The sequence below is a fragment of the Thermobia domestica genome, chromosome 1 (assembly GCF_964235325.1).
Source record: "Thermobia domestica chromosome 1, izTheDome1.hap1.1, whole genome shotgun sequence".
Lineage (NCBI taxonomy): Eukaryota > Metazoa > Arthropoda > Insecta > Zygentoma > Lepismatidae > Thermobia > Thermobia domestica.
The window spans coordinates 229,353,072-229,370,813 of record NC_137454.1 but is presented as its reverse complement, the minus strand read 5'-3'; the positions used below and the strand labels follow the sequence as shown (position 1 = coordinate 229,370,813).

The 17,742-nt window shown below is 37.3% G+C and overlaps 2 protein-coding genes across 2 annotated transcripts; both read left to right on the top strand.

The window, feature by feature from the left end:
* The first annotated feature begins 7,884 nt into the window (after window positions 1-7,884).
* LOC145678928 (zinc finger MYM-type protein 1-like) lies at window positions 7,885-8,913 on the top strand. The gene has a single exon (XM_081749539.1). It carries the CDS (start codon window positions 7,885-7,887, stop codon window positions 8,911-8,913), a length of 1,029 nt encoding a protein of 342 aa, XP_081605665.1.
* Window positions 8,914-8,981: 68 nt separating this feature from the next.
* On the top strand, window positions 8,982-9,752 carry LOC145678920 (uncharacterized). Its single transcript, XM_081749531.1, has one exon. The coding sequence runs from the start codon at window positions 8,982-8,984 to the stop codon at window positions 9,750-9,752; it is 771 nt and encodes a 256-aa protein (XP_081605657.1).
* The last annotated feature ends 7,990 nt before the right edge of the window (window positions 9,753-17,742 follow it).

Here is a 17,742-nt window from a genome sequence, read left to right as displayed (position 1 = left end):
AATTAAACAAAAATGGCTTATTCGCGTTGTGTCATCCTCCTTTCGTAACTTAAGAGGTTGAGAAACAAACCTTCCTTGTATAAAGATGACCATATCTCGGAATTCTTCAGGTTATAGTAATGAAATTCGGTATTTAGACTTTGTATACCACGGTATGTATACTCGTAGCGTCATACCACGGATATCTGCGTTTAATCGAAGCTCTCCTTCCACAGGGTTATTGTTTGGACCCAGATGGTTCAGTTCAAGAAGGCTCTAATAAGTGGGCAAACTTAGCAGATACAAGCCTTCCGGAGATTAACAAAAAGTGATATCAGTCATCTTGGTGTACACCAATTGCATTCATAATCATTTGTTACAATGTGTTGTTGTTCCGGAAGATAAAGCCAGGCTTCTTGCTGCCTCGTCTCCCGAAGCGGGTGCTTGGTTGATGGCGATACCTTCTCCGCCTTTAGGCCTTCATTTGTCAAATGAAAGCTTTCGAATTGCTGCAGCCTTACGTTTAGGCTTAGCAGTTTGTGAGCCTCATCGCTGTCCAGCTTGTGGGGATGAGGTTAACCAACGTGGCCTGCATGGCCTTTCATCCACTAAGAGCGCTGGTAGATTCGCCCGACATTTCTCTGTAAATGATATAATACTACGAGCCCTCAACACAGCTGGATTTCCTTCAATACGGGAACCTTCTGGTTGCTGTCGTTCGGATGGAAAGCGACCGGATGGGATGACACTGGTTTCATGGATGAGAGGTAAATGTTTATTGTGGGACTTCACATGCGCTGATATATACGCTCATTCAAGTCTCCCTCTGTCAGTATTGAATGCTGGACCTGTTGCTAATCGCAGAGAAGCTGAAAAGCAAAGAAAATACAACAACCTTCTCGAAAAGTTTGTTTTCACTCCAATCGCTATTGAAACAAGTGGTGCTTGGGGTGCAAGAAATCTTGAATTCATTAGGGAGGTAGGAAGACGCATTTCTTGTGTTTCCGGCGAAGTTCGCTCCACATCTCATCTTATACAGCGCATATCCGTTTCTATCCAACGTGGTAACGTCTCGTCGGTCCTGGGCACTTTACCACCTGGCAAGGAACTAGATGAGGTGTTTATACTCTTTTCACGTTATAATTACATAACTATTTCTGATTTAATATTTCTTGTTTCCGACCATGAATCGACATTAATATGTTCTTTAACTTTCAAATACGTTCTATAATTATAGTAGCTCGGTGAAAATTTGTTAAAATTCGAAAACCCGTATATGTGATATGGAACTCTATTACAGTTAAGATTTCATTTGGAAGTTGTAAAATATCAAATTGTATGTCTGACGTGTTTTGATTCATTGAAAATGATCTAAATTTAATCTAATTCTAGAACAAATATATTTTAAATATTTTGTATTATATCCAAGGATGTTATAAATAGAGGATCTGCCCGTATGTATCTTCATCCTATTAAATCGATGAAGCCACAAAACAACCGAGCATCGGCACGTCTGATTGACTACTCTCGTTTCGGCCTTTGTTTGATTGGATACTTTCGTTTCGGCCATGATTGTTGGCTCAAAAGATTGCGACCCTATTGGGCGGCGTGGGCAGAGTAGAGGTGGCGAAACTGTGACGTACGGCTTCAAGATTTTGTTTGAAGGGCAGATCTTCTATTTTATAAGATCCTTGATTATATCGATATATTTCTTGTTTTTCGTTGCTATGACAACCTGTTTATTTAGTTGGTATGGTAACTTAAAAAAGATAGAACGAAGAATCATCTTGTAGGAATGTGATTGTTCATTTTTCAATGTGACAAATTCGGTATATAGTACTAAATATATATTTTGAAGTGTATATTCGAGGTGTGGTTTTATCATAATCTTATGTAGTATATAAATATTCCATATATATTTGGAATCAGGGATTGCAATGGAAGAAATAACGTTACAATTTAAATTAATTAGGTGGCTGAAGCTTACCAATAGTGCACGAAGTGTGCCACTAACAGTAACACACTTGAGAGTTAAACATTATTCTCCCTGTGCGAAGAACAAAGGCTCCTGCTTTCTACATTTACAATCTATTACTATCCGAAAAATGTAAGAAAACTTTGACTGTTACGTAACACGGGAAATGAGTGAACTGTTTGAAATTAATTTTTAAACAGTTAGTAATTGGCTCCGGGCGGGTTTTTATAATGTTAGGCCTACTTTCATTAAAATGCGTATCGTAAGGAAAGGTAAGAAGGATTGCGAATGTATGTTTAAAATAGAGTACCTTTTAAGTTTCTGATATTAGGGAGAGACTGGAATAATAACTCTCACTAAAAATGTATGACCAAGTGCTCCACCGTTTCTGAAAATTTCGCCTCTAGAGGGGAGGATTTCAGTTTTAATTATGTTAATTACCTATTTTGTATTTATAAAATGGCCAAAGTGAAAGAAAAAAGTTCAACAGTTTAAAATGAATGCTTAAAAATAACACTCATATCGACCTGTGTGTTAATGTTTCTTTGACTGGGATGTGTAGTTACGGTGAGGCGAAGGGTTACCTTTTTTTTTTTTTTTTTTTTTTGAAAAAAATAATTCTATAAATACTTTTTGTACGAAGAACGATCATTTCAGTTAGCATTGTAATAAGTATTCAATAAACAATGTTTTATCGTTAGGAAGTATATTCGTATGCTAATTGCTATAGAAACGTTACCAATAAACAGCTGTAGATTCATTGCGGCTCGGAGTGGTACGGAGTAAAATGGAATATATTCGTTGTACCCTTATGTGAGACGTTATTAAAAGTGTTCATTGAATCACGTACTATTATTTACAGATAGCATTAAATTATAGAAACATGATCTAATGAATCTCTGAATGCACCAATTATAACAGTACCAATCAAAGAAATGTATTATTGGAGTAATGGATTTGCAGGAAGTGAAGGCATGATTCATGTGACAGTATAGATAGACACTGAAAATGAGGATATGCTTCTTCATTATATACGCTGAGCACCATAAATATCTATTACCATTCCACACCCATTGTGCTCGTATGTTGAGTGAAACGGGATCTTGCTTTATTATAAGCAAATACAATACATTGCTCTTCTCAATATTCTTTTATATTATTACAATAATGAACATACAAGAGTATCAGCTTGTTTTCTCAATATATAATTAATTTCTTTGTCACGAAAGAACAGGGCTAATCTGTAAATAAGTTGATCTATTATACTTATGTAGAGTAATGGTACGATTGCCTAATTATGATTGTTATTCCTGTATGTTGTAGAAATTTAATAAAATAAGCCACCCTTGAAACCTTTTCTTTTTGAAAATTACTTTTCCTGTATATGTTACGATTGGAAAGACAAGTGCATTCAAAAAGTAGTCGATCTTATTGTTATTAGTAGTACTATTTTTGGGCGTATACACATGTAGTTCTGGATAGGCGTTTTAATGTACACTCATGTCCAAAATGATTGTCGCATATCTATAACTGTCTTCTAGTAAGAATAAAATTTGATAATAATTTTGCAGGGTACTTTTAATACTGATACTATGTGTATAATCGAGAAATGTATATTTGTGGTAAATTTCATAGCAAAAGAATTATAAATACGAAAATTAGAACGAGTAAAATAAAATGTTGCTAAATGGACAAGAAAGTTTTATTTTCGTTTTATTGTTCTTATTTACTGCTCTTTTGACATGAAATTTGCCACATATATATCTTTGCCGATTTTACACATACTGAAATTGTAAGAAATGCCGGGCGAATTCGTTATCAAATTACATTCCTATAACAACATATTTATAGACATGCGACAATAATTTTGGACATGAGTATACACATGTAAGTAGATGATCCTAATGCACATTTTTTCTTGAGCATATAAAAGCAGTCAGTCGCTGCAGACCACCGATGGGTGAAATGTCTGAAAAGTATTGGAGAATCACAAGTGGAAAGATCCGCAAGACACTTCAGGTCTTCGGGAAGAAAGCAACACCCACCAGACAAAGGAGCGATATAACTTTCATAATAAAAAATGCATTGTTTCCACGGGATAGTATCGTTTACCCCTTACTTTGAGAATGAAATCGGTGCGCGTATCATTCTAAGACCTTGTGATTTAATTGTTCTAAAGTCTCAATCCTTAACAATATATGTGTATATATAGGGTGTCTCAAAAATCTCCTGATATCGGGTAAGTGTTATTATCAGAGTTACAATAAAATGTAAGAGGGAAAACCGTCTCCAAATGCAATGTTTTCAATCTAAAGTGAAGGTTTTTCTTTTTAAATCAAACGAGCCGTTTAGGTTGTACACTCATGCGCCCAATGTTAAATGAAAGTGCAACATTGCCATTTAGCTGAGGGCGGGGAGGGAAGTACGAGATGGGAAGTGGTCAAATTTTGTAAGAACATGGTGAATGGGGGCTGGCCATTGTCATGTTAGCATCATTCATTTATGTTGTGGATCCAGGTAAATGGCAAGGTTACATTTTCATTTAACATTGGGCTCATAAAGAATGTAAAACCCAAACGGCTCATTCGATTTGAAAAATTCCTTCACTTTAGATTGAAAGCGTCATATTTGAAAACTATTTCTCTTCTTACATTTTGTTCTAGCTCTGATAATAACTGAGTTATCCTATGTCAGGGGACTTTTAAGACACCCTATAGGTATAGATAGATAGATATAGAGATTGAAATTTTTAAACGTTTAATTAAATAGCAAGATTTTGGAATGATACCAATATACTGCAGATCACGCAATGCACTATAGAGAAATAAAAACAAACAATAAAAAGAAAATAATACTATGACCTTTCAGAACTTGAAACTAACAGCTGTTACACAGAAAAATCCGTTCTCCGAACAGCGGTATATTGTACAAGTATACGGTATCCTCTTGCTTACTATAGAAATCAGTACGGAGCATACGTTATCCGTATGCCACATAGGCACTGCCCTTAGGTGTCACATCATGCCGTTGCAGGATGTCTGACATCTAACAGTTTTCCGTATATCACATGCATATACTTAGGTTACCATCGTCAGTTATATGTCATATACGTTCATTTGTATGTGAGGTCCTGATCGCCTACATTGTTTCATACGGAAAGTACGTATAGATGGAACACTTATACAGAAAATATTATAAAACATACGTTTTCAGTTATACGTCTGCTGTACGTTAAGTCCAAAAACTACAGGAATTATGCACGTAACCTATCTTTTTAAGTACGCCACCCACAATTTTTTTTCTCAGTGTAACCATATATTAAGAGAGCACACGAGCTACGCTACATACTGTCTCGTGGCTAATTGGATCCTTACAGGACTCACGACTGATGTTCGATTCTTCGTTGCGCCTTGCTTTTTTCATTGATCAGGTAGGACAAAAAATAAATAAATGTGATTTGACTATCTGTATTTTTTTTTAAATCAAGCAAAAAAGGAGAAATTGGATTTTACAAGCATAAAGACCGTTCTAAGTTTTTCTAATAATAAAAAGTAGGAATACATTTATAGCTGAAAGATAAATGAAGTCGTCTTTCATCATAGTCCATAAAAATTTCAACGATATAGATCTCCGTTATTTGGTGCGTGGTGCCACTACATTTGATTACGTAAATAGATGAAAAAAAAAAATAAATACATTTACACTTGAAAATGTCGAAGGTAATGTAACAAACATTACTTATAATTCTGTCACAAATTAAGCAATGATTTGAGCTAAAATAAACTGCAAGAAAGTGCAAAGTATTGGAAGTTCTTCTTTATATTCTGAAACAAGATTCATGAATAGACAAGTGACATTTACCCTTGAAATATGTCTTGAATTAGATTCTTGACATAATCTGAAATAACTTTAGGCCTCAGGAACTCAACGCAAGTTTTAAGTTCCGTGACAAATATTATCGATACAAACTGACTAAAGTTGTGACAAATCTAGGAAGTGACTCACTGAAGTACCATCTTCCCGATATAAATCAGCATAATTAATTAGATTAAGGTAACTTAGACAAATAACGCCACAAATTGAACACATTGCTGTGGTGCTCAAGTTTATTTTTTATTTTTTTTTTTATTTCTAGAACTGTAAAACTTACATGGGCAAGAGAGTAAGCCATTAATACAATGTAATGAGGAAACAAAAGTATTACATACAGAAGGGCAACATCACTGCGCCAAAAATTTGAGTGAATACGAGAAGGTGTTACAACAAGACATACCGGAAAATAAAACCAATATGTTCTTAACTATAGTAGAATGGTGTTGCTGTCTTAAGTACATTTTATTATGAAAATTAGGTAGTATTCTTCGAAATATGTTACCTGGCTCGATATTACACAAAATTGAAACATGTAGCTAAGATTGTAACTTAAATCACGAATACATATTTTGGAATAGAATCTGTATCATGCAGCACTATTGATCAGAGTCACGCAACACTGCGAAAATAGTATCCAGAGGCGGCCTTTGGGGGTGGCGACTGGGGCATCTGCCCCAGGCCCCGCGATAGGATATTCTCTTGTCACAGTCAGCTCAAATATGCGGGGCCTTTGCAACATTCTAATGTACCGTAGCTTAGAGTTAAGTGGATACTTTGGCCAATAATGCGGTGTGGTGGATTTCTTCGGAAACCAGTTTTCATAAACCAGAACTTCTTACTCAATATTTTACTTTTAGAAGCCTTAAATTCTCGAAATCTACACCATTACTATGAAAGTGTTTAGCATGATATTTTTGGTTTTAAAGTACCGTAATAATTACGCCCTTGAGTTTCGGATTAACAATGGGTCAGCAAACAAGGCGACGCTAATACCATGCACGTGACTCTAAATGGCCTTATCTCAACTTTTCTTTGTTGTCAAAATAGAGTGAGAAGTCATGTTGTTTGTTGCTTTTGGGTCAGAAGAGTGGTCCTGTTGCTACGGACACCTCTGAGTCATCGCTTTCAAGAAATAGCTCCTATTGCACGCCTTGTGTAGCACCTCAGTTTGGCTTCGGAATTCGGACCGCGCAGTCGTAGTGAGATGTGGATACGTAATATTATGGTTAGTGCGTGAGTGTCTTCCGATTATTCGTTTATTGGGCAAAGAATAAGTGACCATCATGAGTGGCAGAGACAGAGACAAATTCCGTAAATACGAAAGTGGGGCTGCGAAAGCCAAGAAACGGAAATATAAAGAAGATATCATTCAGAAGCAAAAGGGATCTTTGGACAAGTTTGTTGTAGCGGTAAAATCAGAGGATCAACACCAAAAACTTGAGAACACGGATGATGATTTGTCTGTGACTGTGAGCGACCGGTGTGATGCGACAGACCAGGTTGTGATACCAAGTTTTGCGTCCTACGAAGAAAAACTAGCCGGCAACAAAACTGTTTCTACGCCCTGTTGTCCCACAAGCAACAATGAAAACTTGGTGCAATTCTCTGGGGACAACGTTGTTGCAACAGACCCAGAAAGTGACCTCTCCTGTGAAAGCGCGACCATTCCTCTGCATACTTCTGACACTCTTCAAACGACGAGCACACTGTTCGAGGACATATACGATCCAGGTAATTGGAAACATATTAACAGTGAAGTGCGTGACATTTTAGTGGAGAAGGGTCCAATCAGGCTAAGTGACTGTGAATACCCAAAGGACGAAAGTAACAGACATTTTTCGAACAATTTCTTTACACGGAGGATGCCGAACGGAGAAACAGTGGATAGGCGATGGCTAAGTTATTCGAAGATCAAAGACAGAGTATTTTGCTTTCCTTGTAAGTTGTTTGGCACGACAGCTACTAGAGGCCAGTTAGCAAACGAAGGCTGCTGCGACTGAAAGCATCTTGGCGATAAACTTCAGCACCACGAAGTTTCTGTAAATCACGTTAAGTGCATGACAGCGTGGTTGGAATCAGCTCGGAGAATGTCCAATGGTAGCGCAATAGATAACATGATGCTAGAACGAATTAGAAAAGAAAAGCTGCATTGGCGCGCAGTGTTAACAAGAATTCTAGCGATTGTACAGTACCTTGCCGAAAACAACAACGCATTTCGTGGGAGAACGGAGAAACTTTATGCGCCGAACAATGGTCAGTTTTTAGGCTTAGTTGAGATGCTGGCCAAATTCGATCCAACCATGCAAGAACATCTCCGCCGAATTAAGAACGACGAGGCTCACGACCATTACCTCGGGCATAGGATCCAAAACGAGCTTATCGACCTGATGGCGTCAGAAGTAAAGGGGAAAATTATTAATAAAGTGAAACTTGCTAAATATTTTGCTGTCATCCTTGACTGCACGCCTGATGTTAGCCACAAAGAGCAGATGTCCTTAATATTGCGTTTTGTGGACGTATCAGATCCGGAAGTGAAGGTGATGGAGCACTTCATCGAATTTCTGAATGTGGACAACGCAACAGGAAAGGGGTTGTCTGAAGCTCTTCTTGCCGCACTGGCGAACCTTGGTCTGGACATCGCCGATTGTCGTGGCCAGGGGTACGACAATGGTGCGAACATGAAGGGAAAATACCAAGGAGTTCAAGCGCACATTCTTCGCATGAACAGTCGACCATTTTACACTCCGTGTGGCTGCCAGAATTTGAACCTTGTTTTAGGAGACATGGCTAAATGCAACTCCCAAGCAGTGACGTTTTTTGGTGTCATACAGAGAATATATGAATGCTTTGCTGCCTCGGCTGAAAGGTGGAAAATTTTGGAAGAAACCGTGCCTTTCATGACTACAAAATCACTTTCAGAAACGCGGTGGGAGTGCCGCCTGGAAAGTGTGAAAGCGCTGCGTTATCAGACGAAAGAAGTCAAAGAGGCACTGTTGACTGTCGCAGATACCGCCAATGATCCGCTAGTAAAAAGTGAAGCCGAATGTCTTGCAAATTATGAGCTCGAAAGCTGGAGTTTGTTCTGAGCTTAATCATATGGTATGACATTTTATTTGCTGTGAATGCTGTCAGCAAAACTTTGCAATCAGCTGACATGCAGCTCGATGTAGCAATACAGCAAATCAAAGGCCTCGTTACTTTCTTGAGAAATTACCGGGAAACCGGATTCTCCGATGCTATGATCGCAGCAAAGGAAATTGCGTCCGAAATGAACGTAGCTCAGAAATTCAAGGAACGAAGAGTCAGATGCAAGAAAAAACAATTCGATTATGAGGGTAACGACGAAGAAACATCTTCGCCGGAGGAATCCTTCAGAACAGGATATTTCTTATGGATAGTGGATCAAGCACTTACCTCAATGGAAAAAAGATTCGAACAACTGGAAGAGTATGCTTCAATCTTTGGATTTCTATACAACTTGAAGGGTTTGCGGTCGTTGAACGACGATTATTTGTTAAAGTGCTGCATGGATTTGGACAACATGTTACGCGCAGAAGATTCACGCGATTTAGACGGAATTGACTTGTGCGCAGAATTGAAGATTTTTCGAGAAATGCTTCCTGATAACATCAATGCCGCCCAAGAGTGTCTTCAGTACGTTTGGCCCATTCGAGATTCATTTCCGAACATCGTTATTGCATACAGAATTATGTTGACAATTCCTGTGACAGTTTCCAGCGCGGAAAGAAGCTTTTCGAAGTTGAAACTTATCAAAAACCATCTACGATCAACAATGTCGCAAAGCAGATTGTGCGGTTTAGCTATTTTGTCCATCGAAAAGGAATTTGCCTCAACAATGGACTACGAGGAACTTATCAACGATTTTGCACAGCGAAAAGCCAGAAAAGTGGACTTCCGTCTGTGACCGTCAAAGCAGCTGCTTCGTAAGTCAGTGATAGTTTTATTATGTGTTCTAGTTTGTTGATCTTGCATGCATGTAAAATGTTTCCGAATCATTAATGTCGTAAGTTATATCGACCCCCATGCCATAAGAACCCCTTACCCCCTCAAAAATTTCACCTATGTTTCCTGGCTTCGGAGGGGGGGCTTCGCCTACCGAACCCCCTGTCCGGGGCCCCGCATACTACTAAGGCCGCCTCTGATAGTATCATACAGCGTGCCCAAACTACATTTAAGAATGCTACCTAAATCACTAGTTTCTTGAAACCAAGGTTTGCGTTCAATACGCTGAATCCTGTTGTTATCTTGTAATCACAGTAATATCTCCCATAGTCCCGCAAAACAAGTCTCAATCTTTTTTTAACGACATGTACTTCTCTGTGCTGGAAAAGTGGAAGTGCAGCTGTAACAAACATTGCATATTTTGCCAATACTCTCTTGGCATTTAGAAAACGACTACCGACATATCTCTGATTATTTTAGGTGTCGGGAGCAGATCTTGGATATAATTTTCATTGAGTAGTGTTGAGGAAGATAAGGAAATGGATCATGTATTTGTTAGTTTCTTCGCACGTTGTTTTTGTTTTGAAAATTCACTTGGAGAAAAATGACAGCAAAGTTATTGCGTATGTGCCACCTGTAGGATTATTATCATTAAATTCTTTATTTCTATATTTTCCTTGCATAAACCCATTCAAAGAATCCAAGTTAAACCCGATACATTGGTGCACGAAATTATACTCACACTTTTTCCTTTTTCACTTATGTGGTATTATGTATTCATTTGCTGCCTTTCTGTGCCAGAATTTTTGGTTGCTGTTATATGTTAATTGTAGTACAGTTTCATCTCCATTGTAAATGAGCTCTGTGTTTATACGTAAGTTTAAAACATCAAGTATATTCTCTAGTAGAGTATAAAATTAATTCACTGTTGCTTTGTTGAGTTGCATGAGTTCCATAGCTCAATTGTCAAAAGATGGTGTTCGGTTGCCTTACTATAAACGCATAAAATCAGTCTTTTCCAGTTCTATCGTTACAAAGTTTATTGGTTATGGTGTTCTCCTGGCATGTTCTATAGGCGGTCTTACTAACGTCTCTTCAGATTAAACTTAATCTAACTCTCTGTAACAGAATTATTTTGTGATTTAATTCTATTTCGAGTTCCTGAGGCAGTACAAAACTTATCCATACTATCTTGGAAAGATGTATAAAGGAAACACCACCAATTGAGACTCACAATTTTTCTTTTCCTCATAAGGACATATACATTTTAGATGAGTGATATAGACACCGAGATAAAATAACATACCGCGAGAATTTGAAAGAACGATTTATTGGATAACATTATTAGTTCCAAAGTAAGAACTTTCTAAATTGATTCAGTAACCTATTGTGAGTAATATTTCCTGATTCAAAAATGTTTTTTAAAAAAAGTTTTATGAAACAGTACACTTGAATTCAAAGTTTATATTGTTTGTGCTATTTAACATTTTCCAATAAAACTATTTTAACAGGAGCTATTTATAATATGAGGTTAGTCACACTACATTTCTGTAGGAGCAATGCCGAATATCGATTTAAAAACGAAAAAAAAACTATGTTAGTAGTCTAAGCATGAATTCAAGTATGGTTTTAAGAATGGTTGTGAAACGCTGTATTTTGTTTATGATCGCTCTCGCCTAAAATATCTTTTACATGTTCAATGTAACCTAGTGAGATTCAAGAAGACAACTCTACAAAATATACAATGATTTATTTTAAAATATATGTTTCGATGTAATCGTATATCATGGAATTTATTCTAACAGCTTTGTTCAATCAAACCACACCTAGTGTAAATAGCAGTGAATAATGTTGAGGTTGGATTGAAAATCCTTCTTACTTAGTTTTTGATTCTTTTTTACCCCCTCACTCCCCCAGTTACTTTAGTCTTTGCCCTATTTGAGCCAGAAAAAGACGAAAACTAGCACGGATCGAGGAAGGATATTTCTAAACTAATATTCCTTATATAAAACATATAAGACAATTTGTATTAATCTTTCACTAGGAGAGCACGACTAAGTTTCGGAGAACCCACACCCTGCTTGCCAGCCACCGGGTCTGCCCCAGATATGTATTGTAATGTAGGCTAAGTAATATAAAACTACTATTTTCGGAATATAAAAATAAGCTGTCCCCGAAATTTGCTCTGCACCTCCACTCGCCCCACCAAGAAATTAAAGCAGGTTTTGTCGCTCAGTGTACTCGTACGCTTCTATAGGGCGATGCAATAATATTGATCCAACTCAGGAATAATGTTTAATGTTTCAAAGTTTCGCTACACGCTAGGCGATCTGGCTACTTACATGGAAAGTTTCTACAGAAGGGTCTATATTCAAAGTGAAAACATATTGCAAGAAATTATAGGAATTTTTAAATAAGGAAAAGACCTAACTTAATGTATATAACACTGGTCGACAGTGAAAAATTTCCTTTCATGAAACAAAGTGTTCCTTATAGTTTTCGAGCTGCTGAAAACGAATCTGATCTTAATTTTGGCTCTGCACCCTCATACTTTGAAATAATGTCAATTATAGTAGATTTTGGTTAAAATTTTAAGGAAATCACATAACTGTAGGTTTGAAGCCTCTGTACTCCTTTCCTAACTATCCCAGAATAACAAATGATACCTCGTTGAAAAGGGCATGGATAAACACATTACAACGGTAAGCATTTATTACCCATCGCGCTCAATGTGTAGAAGAAGAAGAAGAAAAGTATTGAAAAACTGGGAAAACGGGTTTTTTGAATAATTTTAGAGACGTTTGCAACACTGACAGTCACGGTACGCAAACATAAGCTCAGTAACCCATATTCCATACATTCAGGTGTGTTATATTAAAAACTCAAAGAGATATCTCAAACACAAGGGGAGTAAAACAGTGCGAAAGTAATTTAAAAATGAGGGAAAATTTAATATTTGGAGAAATTGAAAAAAAGTTTGCAACACTTACACTTGCGATACTTACACATAAGCTTAGTAACGAACACCTAATATATTCAGGTAAAATACTCACAGATGTTACCTGAACAGAAGTTTAGAAAATGTTGCTAAATGAAGTTACCATGTATGTAAATTGTCAAGGATTGTTTTGAAAAATTTCAGCTTTTTATGGCAAAAAGAAACATGGTCAGAATTTCTTGAATTACATCCAATATTCCAATTTGTGAGAAAAAAGTGGCCTATTGAAGCCTGGCAACATTGTATTTTTCCTCTCTCCCAGCCACCACTCTAATGTTGCTCAGTTGTCTGAAGGTTTGAGCGTGGGGCAGGGAGTTTGTACACGTCTTCGTATCGTGTAAGTGTTTTTGTGACTGTCACAATGCCTCGAGATTGTTACTCAGATAATTTTTGTTATGTCTGTGGAGAATACATAGTTAAGGCTATGAGGGAAAAAATAATACTTTTGGCGAAGAAGGCTTACGAACTACATACTTCGACAGCAAAATTGATGAAGATAGGCAGTGGGTACTTAGTACAATATGTAATAAGTGTGCTTGGCATTTCTGGTCGTGGTTGAATAACAAACGTCAAGTTAAAATGTAATTTGGTGTTCCGAAGATACGGCGTGAGCCGCCAACCACGTAAGTGACTGCTACTTCTGTGCTGTATACATTCAAGGCATGAAAGGGAAGGACAAAAAAAAAAAAAAAAAAAAAAATCCTGACAATATTTCGATTGCAATAAGACCTGTCAAACACGGTGATAATGTTCCAATTCCTGTACCTCCAGCAACATGGTCTCTGGAAGAGGAGAAAACAAACGTAGCTTCTTCTGAATCGGAGAGCTCAGAGTCAGATTTTGAATTTGAAGAGAGAAACAACCCACATTTTGTAACACAAAGTGATTTAAATGATCTTGTTCGAGATTTGAAACTAACCTAGTGGCAGGCTGAAATTCTTGGATCCAGACTTAAACAATGGAACTTACTTGACGTAAGTGTCACCGTTTGTTCATACAGGAAACGACATGAACCATTCAGAGTTTTTTTCAACAGGAAGATACACTTTGTTTTTGTTCTGATGTCAATGGTTTGTTTGCTGCTCTTTGTACGACACACGTGGCACGGGAGTGGAGGCTTTCTATAGACTCCTCAAAGAGCAGTTATAAGGCAGTTTTAATACATAATGGCAATATCCTCCCAACTGTACCAATTGCTTATGACACACAGGTGAAAGAAACGTATGACATAATGAAACTTATATTAGAAAAAGTTCAGTACAATGTTCTTAAGTAGCACATTGTTGCCGATTTCAAAGTTATAGCATACTTACAGGACTACAGAATGGATACATAAAACATTGCTGTTTCTTATGTGAATGGGACCCTCGAGCCCGAGATAGTCACTACCAGAGGAAAGAATGTCCACGACGCAGTACAATGCAAGTAGGGGTTAAGAATGTTGTAACCCCTCTCTAGTTAAATCTGAAGACATATATCTCCCTCCACTCCATATAAAACTTGGCCTATGAAATCTTTTGTGGTTGGAATGGACAAGAGTGGAGCTGGATTTTAGTATTTGACACTAAATTTCCGAATCTCAGCGCTAATAAAGTGAAGGCTGGTGTGTTTGTCGACACCCAGATAAGAGATCTAATGCGGGACCATAACTTTGATGCAGCGGTTAGCCCTCTTGAGCTGCAGTGTTGGGTATCATTCAAGAGTTTGTGTTCCGGTTTCTTAGGCAAGACAAAGGATGAGAACTACAAAAACACTCGTGGACAACTTTCTGAATAATTACAGAAAACATGCATACAACAAGTCGCTGAAAATTCACTTTTTACACAGTCATCTAGGCTTCTTTCAACTGAAGTCTAAATGACTGTGCGACGTAAGTGATGAGCATGGCGAAAAATTTCACCAAACAATAGCAGCAATGGAAAGACGTTACCAAAGTGGATGGAAACCGAATATGCTTGTGGACTATTGTTGGGGATTGGTAAGGGACACCGAAAACATCCACACGAAGAAGGTCAAACGCAAAACAATGTACTAGATGAATCATATGTAGTGTTCTTTGGTCACATATATATTTCTGTATCACAATGTGAATATTCATATTGTACATATATTTCTTTATTTACTCGAGTTAACCAATTTTTTCTCGCCTAACAAACAGCAATCTCTATGACTCTTTTAATATAATGAATGTATTGGATGTGTGTTACTGAGCTTATGTGTGAGTATCGCAAGTGTGAGTTTTGCAAACTTTTTTTTTCAGTTTCTCCAAATATTAAATTTTCCCTCATTTTTAAATTACTTTCACACTGTTTCACTCCCCTTGTACTTGAGATATCTCTGAGTTTTTAATATAACACACCTGAATGTATAGGATATGAGTTACTGAGCTTATGTTTGCGTACCGTGACTGTCAGTGCTGCAAACTTCCCTAAATTTCTTCAAAAAGCAGTTTTTTCCAGTTTTTTCAATATTTTTCTTCTTCTACTACTACACATTGAGAGCGATGGGTAATAAATGCTTACCGTTGGAATGTGTGTTCCATGCCCTTTCCAACGAGGTATCATTTCCTATTCTAGGGTAGTTAGGAAAGGAATAGAGAGGCTTCAAACCTACAGTTCTGCGATTTTCCTAAAATTTTAACCAAAATCTACTATAACTGACATTATTTTAAAATCTGAGGGTGCAGGACCAAAATTAAGATCAGATTCGTTTTCAGCAGCTCGAAAACTATAAAGAACACCTGCTTTCATAGGGAAAAATTTTTTGAAGTTGAATTTTGTCGAACAGTGTAATACTCTAAGGGGTAGATGCTGTCTACCATGCCTCCCCTTAGCCAGGGGCGCACCTACGGGGTCCAATGGGTCTGTACCCCCAAAAGTTGCTAGTTCAACGTACATTTATACATTTTTCAATAAAATTAAAATTGTTTAACAGAAAAATTATTGATGTAGCATGAAAATTTGACATCTGTATCCTTTCTCGTATAAAAACATTCTAGTGCTATTAACATTTAAAAAAAAATAGTTGAAACTATTTTACAGAACATTACTCATTCAATACTACATGGACACAGTGGCTTGTAGTATTGGGCGCCCACAAAGCTTCGACCACCCCTCAACAAAAATTTCTGGATGCATGTTTGCCCTCAACCCTTGCCACAATCCATTTCCGTCCTCTTTTTCTCAATAACTATGCTCTATCAGATAAGATTCCCCACGTGCATTAGTTACACATTGTTCTATCAAATTAATAGTTCATATCTCTCATAATTTTACAAATATATAAATCCGCATTGTATATCGTTACCGGAAATTTATCCCTGTTTGATTCCTCGTAAAGTTTATGGTACAGTCAGCGACAGTAGAAACTGGAGGTTGGATACATAAGAAATGATAGCTTTTTCCAGTAGGAGAATAGTTTCACTCGATGTCTGATAGTTGGACAACCAACATGACAGCAAATACGTGCCCGAAAACATAACATGCCAGGATATTCCTCCATTTGGAGGAAAAAGTATTACTATCTGAGAGCATCACTTAGAGAAACAACCACGAGATAAATCTGCAGAAAATCCATTCACTTTAAGATCAAAGAGATAGGAATTAATGCAAAGGAAACGAAAACAATAATACGCATCATGCAGAGACCGAAAAAGTATGGAAAGCTAAACAAAATGAGAAAAGAAGGAAAGAGGGAAAGGAAAGAGCAAAAGACATGGGAATAAATTAAATTTTAACACTTAAGGATAAACAGTGTCCGTCTTTCCCCCTGACCCCATCGTGGGTTTTCTCCCTTCATAGGATAAATCTCTTTCAGTATCAAACGCGAACATCATTTATAGCATTGAAAAAAAATTAACTCAGTCTAGGCCGAGACTCGAACCCCACACCCTTAGAATGACAGTCTCACGAGGTATCCACTTACCTACACAGGCTCTATCTATAAACCAGCTATTACCCGCGCTGTTATGAAACGTGTTAAATCAGCCATTGTCGGTGAGCCACCCCAGTTCCATTTGAAGTTTAAATTTTATTTACCTCACTTAGCCATCTATGGGTAGCAGTCCCCTTGCTTTCATAAAAAACATTTGTTCTGTAGATTAAAATCAAGAATGAATTAATCTGTACTCTTGGGAGCTTACTGGTGCACCAACATATATATCTATCTATATCTATATGTCTATCTATCTATCTATCTATCTATCTATCTATCTATCTATCTATCTATCTATCTATCCATCTATATATATATATATATATATATATGTGTGTGTGTGTGTATATGTGTGTGTGTGTCGAATTGATTTTGGATTAAAAGAGCGACTTCGTAAATTTACGGAACGCGTGTTAACACGACAGTAAGGACATCTCGTAACGTTGTTAGGTAACACACGCAGTGTAAATAAAGTTTCAAAACCAGAAGTCGGAAGATATGCCGTGGGTAAGTCGGTAAGACGTCTGCTTGCTGAGTGCAGAAATTCGGGTTCAAATCTTGGCTGTTACGTTTTTTTTTGTTTTTTTGTTTTTTTTTGTTCCGTTGAAAATACATTTCTATATTTTTGCGTTTGAAATTGCTTTCTTTCATTTTTTGTAGATTATCTTAAATTAGTGAAGGCCAAGTAAGGTCAGATTACATATATGTCTGCTTTATCTGTGTGTACAGTCCAGAGATGGAGTGAGTCAATTGGGTCAAGATTTGTGAGTAGGTCAGTGGATCGTGGGTCAACAGGACGTGACTCACTGTGACACACCACCCCCCGTGACCTCTCTGACTCACACTGACCCTACGTTTTAAATTTTAAGGTCTCCCTCTTTATTCGGCCTCCCTCCTTATTATTAAATTCAATGTATAGATAATTATTGAGTTGAGTTGATTTTGAGTTTAGCGCCCTTTTCAGCAGCGAGGCTATATGAGACAGGACCTACTGATTAACATAGAAACCGAAAAACGTGAG

Coding starts and splice junctions, on each gene's coding strand:
- LOC145678928 (XM_081749539.1), top strand. CDS start 7,885: ATGACAGCGTGGTTGGAATCAGCTCGGAGAATGTCCAATGGTAGCGCA.
- LOC145678920 (XM_081749531.1), top strand. CDS start 8,982: ATGCAGCTCGATGTAGCAATACAGCAAATCAAAGGCCTCGTTACTTTC.